Source organism: Miscanthus floridulus, chromosome 11 (assembly GCF_019320115.1).
Source record: "Miscanthus floridulus cultivar M001 chromosome 11, ASM1932011v1, whole genome shotgun sequence".
Lineage (NCBI taxonomy): Eukaryota > Viridiplantae > Streptophyta > Magnoliopsida > Poales > Poaceae > Miscanthus > Miscanthus floridulus.
In genome coordinates, this window is record NC_089590.1 from 83881510 (window position 1) to 83897390 (window position 15881).

General features: G+C 50.3%; 2 protein-coding genes across 2 annotated transcripts; one reads left to right on the forward strand and one right to left on the reverse strand.

Annotated features, from left to right (window-relative positions):
* The first annotated feature begins 4621 nt into the window (after nt 1-4621).
* Nucleotides 4622-5967, forward strand: LOC136494410 (late embryogenesis abundant protein, group 3-like). The gene is made up of 2 exons (XM_066490573.1): nt 4622-4801; nt 4905-5967. Exons 1-2 carry the CDS (start codon nt 4622-4624, stop codon nt 5772-5774), a joined length of 1050 nt encoding a protein of 349 aa, XP_066346670.1. The 3' UTR covers nt 5775-5967.
* Nucleotides 5968-6323: 356 nt separating this feature from the next.
* Nucleotides 6324-10119, reverse strand: LOC136494409 (protein ENDOSPERM DEFECTIVE 1-like). The gene is made up of 6 exons (XM_066490572.1): nt 9121-10119; nt 8899-9018; nt 7621-7737; nt 7454-7543; nt 6876-6983; nt 6324-6588 (listed from the first exon to the last, which is right to left on the reverse strand). Exons 1-6 carry the CDS (start codon nt 10057-10059, stop codon nt 6529-6531), a joined length of 1434 nt encoding a protein of 477 aa, XP_066346669.1. The 5' UTR covers nt 10060-10119; the 3' UTR covers nt 6324-6528.
* Between the last annotated feature and the right edge of the window lie 5762 nt (nt 10120-15881).

Genomic DNA, 15881 nt, shown 5'->3' on the forward strand with positions numbered 1-15881 from the left:
AGTCCAAGCACTTGATCATCACTATGGCATCACCATTACCATGTCATGATCTTCATTTGCTTCACCACTTGGAATGTGCTACCTATCTTATGATCACTTGATAAACTAGGTTAGCATTTAGGGTTTCATCAATTCACCAAAACCAAACTAGAGCTTTCAAACCCATAGTCCTATAACTTGCCATAATGATGAGAACAAGAAATGCCTATACACGCACATTCATCTCAAGTCCATGTACATGTCACCATATTAAAAGTACACGTATGTCATCATTACTTCATCTTATATAGGAATTAATGGAAATGGACCATAACGAGACAATTGAAATAGCAAAACACTTACTTGTGTAAGTCAACGCTAGTGGATAATGGAGCCATTGGCCAAAGCTCTCACTCTAAATTGGCGTGCAACTCTATCTGGTAGGTGAAACTCGACAGCATAGAAACATATTAGAGGGCACCTCATCCTGTAGAAGTCATCATCGCACCCACACATGTTGCTCAACTAAAAAGGAAGTACCCCTCTCCATCGTACGGTTCCCATGACACCTGCAACATGTCTAAACAAGATGTTATATGCTATACTAAACCATTTCAAACCAGCATGGGAAATAAAATTTACTTACACTAGACGCCATGAGCATGTCTAACTCGTTCGTGAACTCAATGTACGCCTGCTCTAACCTTGCGTGCGGAACCCTAACCTGTCGACGTGGAGGCTGACTTAGGAACCACTCATGACGAGCTAGAACCTCGGGACGACTAACTGGTAGACAAGCCCACATCCACAACTGGAGAAGGTACACACATCCACCAAGTGACGCTAAGGACGAAGTTCGACGACATGCCTCGCAAAGCTGTCAGTAAAGAAAACCCAACCCTACAGAGCCCCAGCTGTACTGACCCGCCTGGTCCCAGTTAGTGAGCCAGTGGACCCACATCCATGATGTAGTGTCACCCGTGGCATCGGGAAAGAGAACATAGGCAAATAGGTGTAGGATCCACGCCCTATAGTAGTACCTAACTATCTCCTCGAGCACTGTGCGAACTCTTGTCGGAGCTAGGAGATTAGAACTCCAGAAGTGCGAGCCCCTTGCTCGCCAACCTCACGCCCAAGGAAAGCATCTACTTGTGCTCTCCAACCTTCTGACCTGCACTGCCCAGTCACTGTGTTGCCGTGAATCCTTAGACCTAGCATCTTCTGACAATCCTGGAGCGTGACTGTCATCTCTCCGATAGGCAAATGAAAGCTATGAGTCTCCAGGCAACAAGTTTGTAGAAGGTGAATTGAACGATTGCATTCATGGGCATACCATGTATCCCCAATAGCAACTTATTGAATGACTCCACCATATTGCTACACTAAAACTCGTACCACCATCCACCGATGTCATGAGCTCTTGTCCATTTCTCCAAATCCCTCATCAAACCTGTGAGCCATTGTCTACCTTCTGCATTTGATGTGGTTCTAACCTGCTCCAATTCTTTCTAAAAGTACTTGTCCTCAAGCTATCGAGCAGCCTCCTGGAATAGATCAAAGTTATCCTTTACATCATCCATCTAGAGTATATTCTCAGCAAGGTGCCAAGTACACCAACGATGGTGCAAAGGTGCATACCCCTCTATCTGCTCTCACATGATATTAAGTATGCCCTAGTGCCTATCAGATATGATGCCAACCTCCTTGCTAGGCCTAACCATATGTATCCAGACTAGCCTCAAGAACCATCCCCAACTGTCATTGTTCTCCTTCTCAACCAAAGCAAATGCCAAAGGAACCAACTTATTGTTCGTGTCATAGGATATGGCTATAAGAAGTGTGCCCTGGTATTTGCCAATCAAGAACATACCATGAATGGAGAAGATGGGACCACAGTGCCTAAAGGCCTCGACACACTAAGGGAAGCATAAGAAAGCACAAAAGAATATCTGCCTCCCATCCTTCCATGCATTTGGTTTTGTGATATACTCATAATGCATGCCTTGATTCACCACTTTGATTGCATTGAAAAGTACTGGCTGCTTAGCCCTCCAAGCTTTACCATAAGTTATCACATAACCTCCATACAACACCTCAATGGTCCTCATAATTATCCTAACCTTCATGTTGGGTTCTCCCTGCAATATTCCCATCAACCGCTTGGCAATGAGGGTAGATGTCAACTGCTGATGCTTCAGTGTCAGCACATGGTCAGCATAATTGTGTGGCCCGACAACTTTTGTGATCTTTCACTTTCCGGTGACCTTTTACTTCCTTGTACAAACCCTCTATGGGCAGCATTTCTTATCACACATATCTGTGTAACGGTGCTCAGCATATGAATGCAAGACCTTGTAAGGTCTCTTTCGTATCACTACAAACACCTCCAACCACCTCTTCAATATAGGGAGGTCCTTGAATACCCTACCCTTCTCAATTACCATGTTAGGGCCGGCCTCAGGAGCTTCTAGGAGCTGCTCATCATGTCCTTCTGCACACGCCTGATCGAAATAAGCAAGATTGCTGAACTCGTGAACTCTTGGATCATGACGACCGGGAAAGATATGCCTCAGCATCTCAACATCACTCTCTATCAGCTCTCCAATAGGGCGATCATTATCAGAATCAAGAGCCCTTGCCATCTCATATGGCTCCGAATCATTTATAATTTCAACACTATTAGAGCCACGGAATTCATCTCCACAGTGCACTTGCACAGCAATAGCGGGCACATCCACATTGTCAGGAATGTCTCTAGCAACATAAGTAGAAAAATAAGGAAAGAATAAAAAAATGGATGTAAGAAAGGGGGTAAGCTCCCAATAACCATGCGGATAAGACACTCAGATGATTCTATGTCAAAGGGATCTCATGAGGAGGATCTGTCACAACATCATGAGTCTGACAAGCATCTCCAACTAGCTCATTGGGGGTAGATTGAGCATCGGGAACCGTAGGTGCAACCTTCACATCCATATCAGGTTCTGGGACGGGAGGGTCAAAGTGTGCCTGCTAACCCATTGGTGGGGAAAACCCATGAGGGATGGGATCAACTAACACCTTACGCACAACCATGTCCAAACTTTAGAACTGGCACTTCATAGCCGATCTCACATAGTTCTTCCACTGGTCTGCACACCCAATTGGGATCATCTTCCTAAGGATGTTGGGAGAGAAACCTAGGTGAAGTACACCCTCAACTGTGATGCCATCATCATCATGGCAATGTAGCTCCTCCCGAGACCTTGCAACCAAATCACTAAATGAAGGTTTCTCATTGAATAACACAGGCACACTTTGCATGTCAACAAATTCAACATATCCATATCGATCTCTTTCCACGGTGCCTCCATGATATATGCTCACTAGGTTGTCCATCTATTTCATACACAAATGCAAACACATTTCGTTTAGTCCAAATTATGTGCCAATAACGGCATACTAGGTAACTGCTAGCTTCGCAAATAACATAATAGCTAGCTCCATACATGTCCAACAACTAGGTTATCACCTTATTATCACTACATCACCAACTAATTAAACTAAATAGGTTATCATAACTAACTAAATAGATAGCTAACTAAGTAAGTAAATAGTCTAACTAGGTTACACCTAATCTCTAGATCACCAACTAATTAAACTTAATAGGTTATCACATTACCATCCTAAGTACATTAATAAACTAACTACTACACCAAAATTCAACCTCACTATCTAACTATATTGCATATACACGAAATTTACCTGTTCAACGATAGCAGTGCACGACGCGGTGGAGAGCAGGAGGAGGCGCCGGGCGTGGTGGAGGGCCATGGGACGGGGTGGCGGAGAACGACCTACGCGTGCGGCCGGATGTGGAGGACGGGGAGGCAGCAGCGCCTGGCCCAGCGCCACGGGACGGGCAGAGCGCGGTGGCCGCAGCGGGGAGGCTGCCTCGAGCGGGTCGCGGCGGCGGCCAGGGCGGTGGGGCTGCCGGCCAGCGCAGCGCGGCTAGGACGGGGGCGCGGGGCGTGGCGACGGGAGGCGTCGGGCGAGAGAGAAGAAAGGAAGAGAGGAAAAGGAAAGGAAGAAAGAGAGAAAGGAAAAAGACCCACCTGTAAGGCCGGCTCGGTGCCAGGATCTATGGTGCCAAAGTCAGCGTCAAGATTTACGGCGTCAAAGTCGACGCCAAGATCTACAGCGCCGAGCTGGCTGCCATGTCACCCCCGGCTCTACTTTGATGCCGACGTGCCCCCCCCCCCCCTCCGACCTAGGCGCCAATCCCTTTTGCGTCGAGATGTGTAAGTTCGGCGCCACCAACGATGACGCCGAGGTAATGGTCTGGATTTAAAAAACATACCTCCACTATTTGTGAAAAACTTAAAAAAAGGGGGGAAATAAAAAATTCGTCCCGCGGGCCAGCAACACACACCAGAGCGCCGCACGCGTCAGCACGTGTCCTCTCCGGAGGTTGCACCGCAACGTGTCTCCGGACGTGTCACCTCCCCTCGTCTCGTCAGCTCCACCTCCTTGGCTCCTTTATAACAACGCACGGTATCCGCCTTGCAAGCTCATGATCCTGAAGCCCATCCACAACTGGTAACTCGGTGATCCCATCCAAGACCTCACCTCAACGCGCAGTCTCGCCGGTTAGTCGTCGTCTATGTCCAGGCTGATGGCCGCCATGCTGCTCGAGGGGGCGCGCGTCGCCGGCGCCGCCAAGCTCACTGGCAACACTGCCGTCAAGCAGGCTCTCCCCACGCCGGCGTGCTTCCTTCCTCCGCGCCCGCAGCCGGCGAGCTGGACCCGCATCTGCTTGCAGGCTGCGCCAAGATCGTCCCAGGTATGCTCACTGCTGCGTCACCGCTGGCACGCCGCTGTCACTTCTGCGATCGAGTTCGTCGGAGGTAGACACTGACACGCATTTACGTTCTGTTGCTTCTCAGGCGTACGACAGCGCGCCGGAGGACCGGAGGGAGATCAGGGACAAGTACAAGGACGCGGCGGAGAAGGCGAAGGACGTTACCGGCGATGCCAAGGAGCACGCCAAGAGGATGGCCGGGGAGGCGAAGGACAAGGCCGGCCGCATGACGGAACAGGCGTCGGACGCTGCGGAGAGGGCCAAGGAGCAGACGAAGGGCATGGCGGAGGGCGCCGCGGAGACGGCGTCCCGGGCGGCGGAGAGGGCGAAGCACGAGACGCGTGACGCGGCGCGGGAGGCCGCGGACAGGGCGGGGCACGTGAAGGAGCGTGCCAAGGAGATGGGGCACGAGGCCGCGGACACGGCGTCCCGGGCGACGGAGAAGGCGAAGCAGGAGGCGCGTGACGCGGCGCGGGAGGCCGCGGACAGGGCGGGGCACGTGAAGGAGCGGGCCAAGGAGGTGGGGCACGAGGCCGCGCACCGGGCGCAGGAGACGGCGAGGGCGGCCAAGGACCGGACGGGTGAGGCGGCGGAGCGGGCCAAGGAGATGGGGCGCGAGGCCGCGGGCCGGGCGCAGGAGACGGCGAGGGCAGCCAAGGACCGCACGGGTGAGGCGGCGGAGCGGGCCGTGGAGGGCACCGTGTTGGCCGGGGAGAAAGTGGTGGAGATGACCAAGGAGGGTGCCGGGAAGGTGGCCGAGACGGCGCAGACGATCGGGGCCATGGCGAAGCAGGAGGCGCGGAGGACCTGGGACTCGGCCAAGGAGGCCGCGCACAGCGTCAAGGACAGCGTGGTCCCTGACGAGGACGTGGACGCCGCCATGAAGGAGCGGGACCGGATCGCGCGGGAGCGGAACAAGAGGGAGGCCAGGGAGAAGGGCTCAGGCTTGCCGTAGACCGAACACCAATTTCCATCGTTGTCCAGATGAATTTTACTCCACTAGCTGGCTGAAAAATGTTTGGCGAAACATCATGCATGCGCCAGTTTCGTTGTCGTGTTGAACCGTGCCGAGAGAGTCGAATGGAAGCTCTGTAATTGGAGTAGCTCATGAACAGGGACTGTCCCATCTTTTGGGAGAGAAATCTTGAGCACCGCATCTCAACACCTGGAACTACGCGTTTGAACGTACTATACTACTCCCTATATATCAAACCATAACTAGCTAGGTCATCCTAGCTTTGTCTCAAAACTTTTCTATAGCTTATTTTTCAAAATTTATCTTACCTTTGTCTCAAAACTTCTCTATAGCTGTTAGCTGCCCTTCGTCTCAAATTCATCTTAACAAGATTGTGCTGATATCTATATATTTCGTCAAACACAGACCTGGGAATTTTTGTTTCCCGGATGCTAACAAAAAGAGAGTGGTTTTTTGCGCAACACGCGTAGTACAAAGAATCAACAAATTTCTATTCGGAAAACGATTCTTGTATCTGTTTTTTCAATAGCTACACAGCAAAAATGTTTCCACGGCAAATTACCGAACATATCTACTGGAAAGAATCAGCAATTCTTGATTCGCAGCGTTTGGTTATGTACTTATGTATCGATCAGGCAACTTCTGTCCACCTGGGGCATCCAACGGTGGAGCACAGTCAGCTCCCTCTGTCGAACAAACGACCTGGCGGCGTGTTTCCCCCATCTTCCTTCTATTACTTCGCTTCATTTTCTTTCAGTTGCATCACTTGACTCCTCAGGCTGCTCTCCCTCATCTATGCAATTGGAATTTGTTATTGCATCAGAGTTGGATATGCCATGTTCGCTTGGCTGATAAGACATGGCTGAAAATACTGTTGGCTGATTTGTTGGGAGAGAAAAATATTGTTCGTTGGCTGAAAAAGTACTGTTTATAAGCCAAACGAACAAGGCGTATGTGGCAAAGTCAGAGCAGATGCCAGACAGGGGAAGTGATATGCTGACTGAAGTGAGAAGAGCAGATGCCAGACAGGGAAAGTGATATGCTGACTGAAGTGAGATGATTGTCAATTTAGATCCATACCTGCAGGTTCTGTGCTTGGTATAGGAGATTACCACACTCCTCTATTAAGGTTCTCTCAGTAGCGATAACTTGGGCAAGATTACATGCCACATCGTCGATTTGTTGGACCTACATGGCAAATTGGCAATATAATTTTTTTTTTTGTTGCATAAACAAGGACTTACTACATGACGAGATAGTTTTTTCGTTGCATAGGTACACCAAATCAAATGAGAACACCACATTCACCACAATAACTGAATCTATCTAAAATTTGCAAATTTATAAACACTTTATCAATATTAGTTAAAGCAAGAAGCGATGATAAGTATATGACTTAAAAAGGAACCACTACTACATTAGGAACTAAGTTTCTATTCCATTAAATTTGCTATTATCTTCACCCTATCTGATTTTGATTTATATATAGCTTAAAAAGATATTCTTACTATATTTCATCTAAAACTATATCTGACGCTGTCAATTTACGGATATATTTTAACAATTTCAGTTATTGAACATGGACCAAAAGCATCTAAAGAAAGCTAGGCATCACACTGCTTTGGTAGTTTGCTTTTCAAAATTGTCTGTAATCTCACCTTTGGCAGGAAATTTTCGATACAAGGTGAAAGCGGTTCAAGCAATTGTGTTGCCGACTTAAGGACTTCTGTAAGTTCCTCGCAGTTGGCCTGCAAGCATATCAATTTACAACATGATACTTGGTCTTATGCACAAAATGATGTGTAATGAAGTATTGAAGTCCTACATTTACACTCCCAATGATTGGTAGCCTTAACGAGGCGTTATATAGTGCTGTTGTTGCCCCTATAAGGCAGCTTGCATGACCCCCCTCAATGTCACTCCACTGCTTCAAATATGGCACCTGAAAGTTTCACATCTCGTTTTTAGAGTAACGCAAGAGAAAAGTGTTACATGTAAAATTCATATTGACCATATATATATACCCTTTGTACCATACATCTCAGCAAATAAATATAAATCAAAGCATGATAACCACTTTGATACAAAGAATCTCACACAGTCACAATACACATAGTTTTCATGAACATATTTTGTATATTCTACAGAAAAGCAAACAAGGAGAGTGCCACACAAATCATGTAATATATTTTCTATTTTCCTTTGAAAAAGAAGAAATAATAATTAAATGGGGCAACTGGTTTTATTCTGAATACTTAACCTGTTACATGTAAAATTCACATTGACAACAGACATGGTACCTGATTTGATACAAATAAACTCACGCTGTCAAGATATACATGGCTTTCAAGAGCTAGACCTATATTTTTTTCAATTTTATACAGGCAACAAAAAAGGAGAGTACCACACAAACTGTATCATACATTTTCCATTATTTCTGAAAAAACAAACTTCTGAATGGGAAAACTGGATATAATTCTGGACATTTAACCCTATTCTAGATTTAAATAATGTTGTTCTACTTCTGAATTCAGTTGATATAGTAGTCAAACATATCCATTTAGTGTTATTCCTAGTGAATAGCCGCGAGGTTCGCCAAAGGGTGCCTAGTCCTAACGGTTAGGTGGCCCAGCGGCACTCCTCAGGTCCTGAGTTCGACTCCCCATGGGAGCGGATTTCAGGCTGAGGTTAAAAAAATCCCCTCGCCCGTCCCCATGTGCCAAAGCGCAGTGGTAGGCTCCGGCCCGGTTCTCACAGGGTTACGCACCTCCTGCGTCAGGTTGTGGGACGGGGGTTCGGGGGTTTTCTCGATCTGTGTAAGAAGATCTTCTTCTTAAAGGGAAACCCGGGGGCCGTCATAACCCCCCGCAGGTCGAGTTTTAATAGCCGCGAGGTTCCCCATATTAGTTTCTATCATGCATGTCAGAAAATATATTGATTCATGTCATTTATCTGACTAATGCATGCCAAGAAAATAATTGATTCATATGATTTATTTGATTGAAGATTCAACAATCACGCAATTTGGTTAGCACCCATTATGAAGAAATGCACACTGAACACAACAGCAATTCAAAATTCAGAAATCACAGCTTCGCCGTACCTGCGCATTTACTACTGAACTCAATCTATGATCCCTCTGCATCCTCTCCACCCCTGCCCTCTTCTCAGCAACAGATGCCCTGAGGCTGGCAATCTTCTCCTCGAGCCCGTACAACGATTTCTATGCACTCAACAAAACCAAAAACAACAAATCATCAGCACCTTAATTCGTAGCCACCCCCTTGACGGCTGGACCGATGCACCTCCATTAACAACCACTTACCTCTGCAGCAGCCGCCTTGGCCTTGCCTGCAGCCTCAGCCCAGGCGTTGAGGAACCTGTACTGGAGGTACGAATTGTCCATCAGCCGCAGCTGGTGCACGTCTTCCTGCTTCCCCGCGACCTTCCTGCCCCCCACGATCGTCGCCTTCTTCAGATCAGCTGCCTTCGGCCCTTGCGGCTGTGGTGGCCTCCCTGCTGCCGTCAGCTTCCCAGCCATCGCCATTGAGATCGACAGTGCCGAGTTGAGCGAGCGGTAGCACAGTGGGTTGGACGCCCGCGAGGACCCGCCCGACTCCGGCACCGACGATCGGAGCTCTGACGAGAGGCGTCCCCCGCGGCAGGACGCTGGGCCCCGCAGCGGCGGGCTCTCGCACGGCGCGGCTGGGGCCATCCCGAGCGCCACATCGGCCTCAGAGAAGTCAGTGGCCGTGGACGACGTATCAGATGAAGAGCAGCACGAGGCAGCGTCGGATTCCACCGCGGCAGAGGAAGGGCAGGAGGAGCTAGCATGCGCGGGCGTCGGAAGGCGCGGGTACCCTCTCCGCTCGGTGTGCACGGCCGGCCGGCTGGTGGAGCGCGGGAGCGGCCGCGGAGTAGGTGCTGGGACGGCGGAGGCAGAGGAGTTGGAGCCCAGCGAGGCGCGCGGGTTGCCGGCGCCCGTCTCGTCGAAAAGCTTCTGCACGGCCCGCCGGCGCGCCACGGTGCCCGTGGGAGGCGGCGGCGGGGGCGGGTGGTTCTCGTTGGCGAAGGGCGTGGCCGCCCGCTGCCGTCCACGAGGCGACGGCGTCGGGGAGCGCGACCGCGTGGAGGAGGCCGCGGAGGCGGTGGAGAGGCGCGGGGTCGAGGGGACGGGCGTCGAGAGGTACCGGGAGCTGACTTCCCTTCCGCGGCGGCGCGGACGGGCCGCAGTCGTCGGCGGTACGGGTAGCGGAGGCGGCATCAGGTCCCCGCGCCCCGACGGCGTGGCGGCGGCGGCGGCCAAGCCGGAGAGATCGGATCGGAGTGGAGAAGGGGGTGGGCCGTCGAGGGGAAGCGGGATGGATTTTCGGGAGAGACGGGTACAACGGCTAGTTGCGAGGACGGGTTTATGCGGTACGCACGGCTTCCCCGAACGTTTCGCTACCGTCGCGGCTCTATGTCAATGCGGGCCACCTCGCCGGTGGGCTACCCACGTTACGCGCCGCGCTCGGAGAAGAGGGGGACGGCGGAGGCAGTGGGAGGAGGGAGACGCGCACGTCGCGGCAAGCGAACGGCGGAGTCTGGCGCGGCGGCCGGAGAGGCGGAGGGGATGTGGGCTCGCGATCATTTGCGACGCCGGGTCTGAAAGAGAATGGGCGTTTTTGTTCGAGGCTTTTAGACGAGTGTCATTAAAAAATTTAAACTTCTTTGCCTAACCATTCCGTCCGTGTTTGTTTTTCGCCGTTTGGTGTGGGGACCGACCAGTGAAATTGTCCATATTACCCTCGGAGGTGGAAACCGACTACGATTCACCACATCAGTTTTCTTTCTCTCTGTGTTCCTCCTTGTCTTCTTTCCCTTGCGCGTCGTCGGCACTGCGCCCGGTGGCCCGGCCCTGCGCCCCCGGCACCTCCAGGCCTCGGCCCCGCCCTTCGCCCCCGGCGCCTCCTAGCACCAACCCCGCCCTGCGACCCCGACGGCCTAGCCCCACGCTCCCGGCCCCGGCACCGCCCTGCACCCTCGGCGGCGGCGGCCCGGCCCCGCGCCCCCGGCGACCGCGCACGCTTCAGGCCCCGCGCCGACAGCCGCGCCCGGCCGCGCGCCAACGCCTGCTCCCCGGCGACCCGACCCGCGACTCGGCCCGATGACCTCCCAGGCGGTCATGACGCCGTCGTCCGTCGTGGTGGACCCGATGGCCTCGCTGCTCGTCGTGTGGAGAGGGGAGCCGGGGCGCCGCAGCGCCACGTCGCCAGATCCGGCGGCGCCTCGCTACTCCTCACCCGCCTGGATCCCATCACCGTCCGCACGGCCGAGCGCCTAGTCGTCCTCGTTGCGCCCCGTCACCGTCAATGCATACAAGCTCGTAGCTGCCCCACCGCATGCCCGCCATCGCCGTCTCCTTCACCAGATCTGTCGTTGCGTTCCTCGTCAGCCGCGCGCTACCATTGTCGTCCGCCGTAGCCATACCCGCGCGTGGCCGCTAGCTCCAGGGCGCCATCGCCATCTCAGTCCCCCAGCCTCGTCGTGCACTCGCCACAGGCGCGCGGCGCCCAGGATGCTGGATGCACCACCGGTGGGGATAGGAAGGGGAAGTGGACGTCGTCCGGGAAGAGCAAGGAGGTGCCCTGGTGGCCTCGCTGCTCGTCGCCGTGGAGAGGGGAGCCGGGGCGCCGCCGTTCCTTGTCGGCAAATCCGGCGGCGCGAGCTCCAGGAGGGTGGCCGCGGTGCTCTAGTGACGGGGGGCCACGATCCAGGGGGCGCGGGGCGTGAGGCCGGCGGGTGGCTCCAGGAGGCCGTCCGCGTCGCCTGCAAGGGCCGCCGTGTGCGCCGCCGGGAGGGAGGAGGCCTCGCGCCCGGGGAGAGCAAGGAAGTGCCCCGGCGGCCTCGCTACCAGATCCGGCGCCGGCACTCCTAGTCCGCTGCGCCGCTGTCGCCGTGAGCCAGAGCCGTCCCCACGCTCTCTCTCCCCTAGGGTTCTTCGCTGTTTGGTGTGGGACCGCCAAGGGTAATATGGACAATTTCACTGGCAGGTCCCACACCAAACGGCGAAAAACAAATAGAACACGGACGGAATGGCTTATAAGGCAAAGAAGTTTACAACGGTGACACCTGTGTGCGGTTAATTTTTTTAATGGCTTATGTGTAATTATAAACTTTTTTAATGGCACACACGTAAAAGCCTCCTTTTGTTTGTCTAGACGTGCCCTTGTATGGACCAGCCCAGTTAAGATAGGCAAGGGTAGGCTCAGTGGCTGCAACACCCTCTTGTTTGGTTGTTTTTCTTAACTAAGTCTGGTCCAAATCAAATTGTGTTTGTTTGCTTGGATGGTTCGCTAGTGATCCCAACTACCTCCCAACCACAGGTTTGGGAAGGTGTTTGTTTGTCTGCACATCTTGGGCAGACCAACAAGCAAGCACAGTATAGCACAAATGAAGCCATACAACAGTCTATGCAATAGCAATTGTTTGGACCAATTTAACTCATATTACAACATGATAAAACACAATTTAGTCTAACTAAATAAACCGATAACCAAGCTGTTCATTACTAACAGCTTTTGCAATTATTCAGCTTCATCCACACGACAAAAACCAAAGTACACGGAAAGATAATGACAATATTTTTTGTAGTTCATAGCCGAACTTGGTGCTACAGATTCCACCACAGAAATAGAGGTAGAAGGTTTGTTAGAAGGAATTGAGTTGACTGTTGAGTTGAAATTAGCAATGGCTTGCTCATAGGACTTGTACTTCTTATACATAGCCTCTCGATACCCCAGCACTTGCTTACTGCACTGAGCCCAGCTAGGGTATACACCAGATTTGTACCTCTTGAAAACAACATACCAGGCACATATTTCTCTGCATAGAATAAGCACCAAAGCCTTAGTCCAAAAAGTTTTAGGTGCCACCCATCATTTTATTTAATGAGACTGGCTACATCAATTAAAGTGGTAAACAAACTCAAGAAACAAACAATTAGATTACACATGGCAAGGTAATAATATACATCACAGGAAGGTTATAGTTGAAATGCCTCAGCTTTTCATGTACTGCATCATAGGCAAAATAAAAAATGTGGCCTCAGACTAGATGATCATGTGTAATAGCTTCTCAATAATGTCATGTGTGGCACTGCGTTAGTAGCATGGCCAAATCAAGTTATGTTACAGATCATGTGACATTTAGCCACCAATTGTTTGCACCTTGATCAGGTACCAAGAGTTATCTACCTCATTATTCATTACATGCCATCTATAGTTATCCACCTCCTCAATCATACATCAGCCACAAACTAAAAGAATGTGTCAGCCCCTTCAGTAGAGCACAGGGTCACACCCCACCCAAAAACATACAAAAGTCAGTCAAGGAGAGTGGTGGAGGGTGAAGAGACTACATATAATCCTCAACTGCTTCCCTCTAGACCAGGGCAAGGAAGGCCCTAGGGGAATTACATGTAGTAGTTCTTGGCAAGGAAAGTCCTAAGCCAAAGAACCATGTGGTGTTGTCCAGCAGATGGGAGAAAGCAACAATTAGAGCCTCCTCAATGAAGCCAGGCATATCCATCATGACATGGTACAGATCTGCATCTCTCTAAGTGCATTGGCTATATTGTTGACTGCATCAGTCATTGTTAACTGTTATATAGGATTCAAAAACGGTTCTTCAAAGTCCCCAAAGCCCTCTCAATGCTCACTCTAAGAGAGCTGTGTCTCAGATTGTACAGCTCTCTAGCATTGGTAGGATAATGCCTAGGACTATACTCAGATAGATGGTACCTGACACCCCTGTAAGGAGGCAGGAAACCAGTTTTACAGGCGTACCCAGCATCCATAAGATAGAATTTTCCTACAAGGCAGTGTTGTATTGTTTTACAATAGTGTTCAAAATGGTTTAAGAAATAGTAACCAGCTATGGTAGACAATGTTACCTTCAGGAACACTTAGACCCCCATCTCTCTCTAAAGCATCAGCTAGAACAAGTGCATCATGAGCAGAACCTTCCTACCCAGCCAGTACATATGTGAACTTGAGATCAAAATCGACAGTTGCCATCACATTCTGTGTGTAGCTTTGTTTCCTACCCCTAAATGGCCCCTACATGCGCCTGAACACCCTAGCCAACACATGGGTGCCATCAATTGCCCCTATACATTCCTATGAGTAATGAAGAAACATAAGTAATCTTATGTGAACAACACTCTGTAGATAGAATAATGAACCAAGCCATCCAACAAATACCTTGAAAAAGGGTTCCACCTATGACTTCCTAGGATCTTAGGATGTGTTGCACTAGAAGGTGGTTTGATCAGGTCAGCCCTCAGTTCCCCAACAACAAAAAGAACCTGGTGAAAGTGTATGTTAACTGTCTCTATAGATCTCCTAAAGCTCTGGTGCACAACTCTAAACCTTTGATTATGTCCAACCACATGAAGGAACATGGCAACTTATTCCTCCATAGAAACATTAATGGAGTCCAGAACCAAGCCACTCTGCCTAAACAAATTGCAGAGTGAAAAAATGGTGCTCCGCTCATCCTAAGCATGGCTATGCACTCAGCATCAGTTGAGTTGTAAATGAGAGAAATGTTCTTCTCCCTTTGTTCATCGGCTTCTAACCTAGGGCCATAACAAATGGGCTCATCATCCTCTCTATGCCTTTTCAGTTTGGATGAAACCAGGGTAACCATGACAACTACCATGTGAAAGCTCTAGTTTGGTTTTGGTGAATTGATGAAACCCTAAGTGCTAACCTAGTTTATCAAAGTGAGTATGAGATAGGTAGCACATTCCAAGTGGTGAAGCAAATGAAGATCATGACATAATGATGGTGATGTCATGGTGATGATCAAGTGCTTGGACTTAGAAAAGGAGAAAGAGAAACAAAAGGCTCAAGGCAAAGGTATAAATGGTAGGAGCCATTTTGTTTCGGTGATCAAGACACTTAGAGAGTGTGATCACATTTAGGTTTGATAGCCGTACTATTAAGAGGAGTGAAACTTGTATCAAAATACGGTTATCAAAGTGCCACTAGATGCTCTAACTCATTGCATTTGCATTTAGAATCTAGTAGAGTGCTAACACCATTGAAAATATTTGTGAAAATATGCTAACACATGTACACAAGGTAATACACTTGGTGGTTGGCACATTTGAGCAAGGGTAAGAAACTTCACGGACAGAGTGTCACCGGCGCCCTGTACAAAAAAGACAGGATTTCACAGAGTGCACCGAACGCTAGTCTCAACTGGACCAAAGCGCTCGGTCAGTAGAAGCAGTGAAGACGCTAGCATCGGTCTTCGACTGGACGCTGGCGGGGTGCGTCCGGTCCTACTGACGTGGCAGCGCACAGAGGAGACAGTGAGTGATCGGACGTTGGGTGAGTCTGGTCAGGCATGACCGGACGCGACCGGTCGTAGCTGGAACCTTACTGGAAGTGACCCGACGCTGGGGTCTTGTGTCCGGTCGTGGCACTGTGCTGCGTCCAGTCATCTCTTAAACGTTGGGATCGGGCGCTCAGTATTTGAAGAGAGGGATGACATGGTAGCCATCTATTGATCGGATGCTGACAGGGTGCGTCCGGTCAATCTGACCAGAGCGTTCGGTCACCCCGAGTTGTGCCTAGTGAAGGGGTACAACAACTCTATTTTGTGGGAGCTTCTATTTAAGCCTCATGGCCAGCTCAAGCTCATTCTCGTGGCCATTTGCATTGATATAGCAACCTTGTAAGCTTAGCCAAATCTTTCCCACTCATCTCCATCGTAGATTCAACATCTTTGTGAGATTGGGAGTGAATCCAAGTGCATTGCTTGAGTGTTTGCATCTAGAGGAACTTGATGTTCGTGTTTCACTGTGGGATTCGCTTGTTACTCTTGGTGGTTGCCGTCACCTAGATGGCTTGGAGCAGTGAGGATCATCGAGCGAAGGTTGGTGATTGTCTTCGGCTCCGATCGTGGTGATTGTGAGGGGTTCTTGACCTTTTCTTGGTGGAGAGCCAAAAGGTACTATAGTGAATTGCTCATGGCTTGTGTGATCCTCATCTTGTATTGGTTGTGTGGCACCCTATTGAGGGTTTGGCATGTGAT

Excerpts from the sequence above, each read along its gene's own strand:
- LOC136494410 (XM_066490573.1), top strand. The coding sequence starts at position 4,622 with ATGTCCAGGCTGATGGCCGCCATGCTGCTCGAGGGGGCGCGCGTCGCC. Across the intron at positions 4,802-4,904 it reads CTGCGCCAAGATCGTCCCAG|GCGTACGACAGCGCGCCGGA; the intron begins GTATGCTCACTG and ends GTTGCTTCTCAG.
- LOC136494409 (XM_066490572.1), bottom strand. The coding sequence starts at position 10,059 with ATGCCGCCTCCGCTACCCGTACCGCCGACGACTGCGGCCCGTCCGCGC. Across the intron at positions 7,544-7,620 it reads CAATCATTGGGAGTGTAAAT|GCCAACTGCGAGGAACTTAC; the intron begins GTAGGACTTCAA and ends ATATGCTTGCAG. Across the intron at positions 6,589-6,875 it reads ACCAAGCACAGAACCTGCAG|ATGAGGGAGAGCAGCCTGAG; the intron begins GTATGGATCTAA and ends CCAATTGCATAG.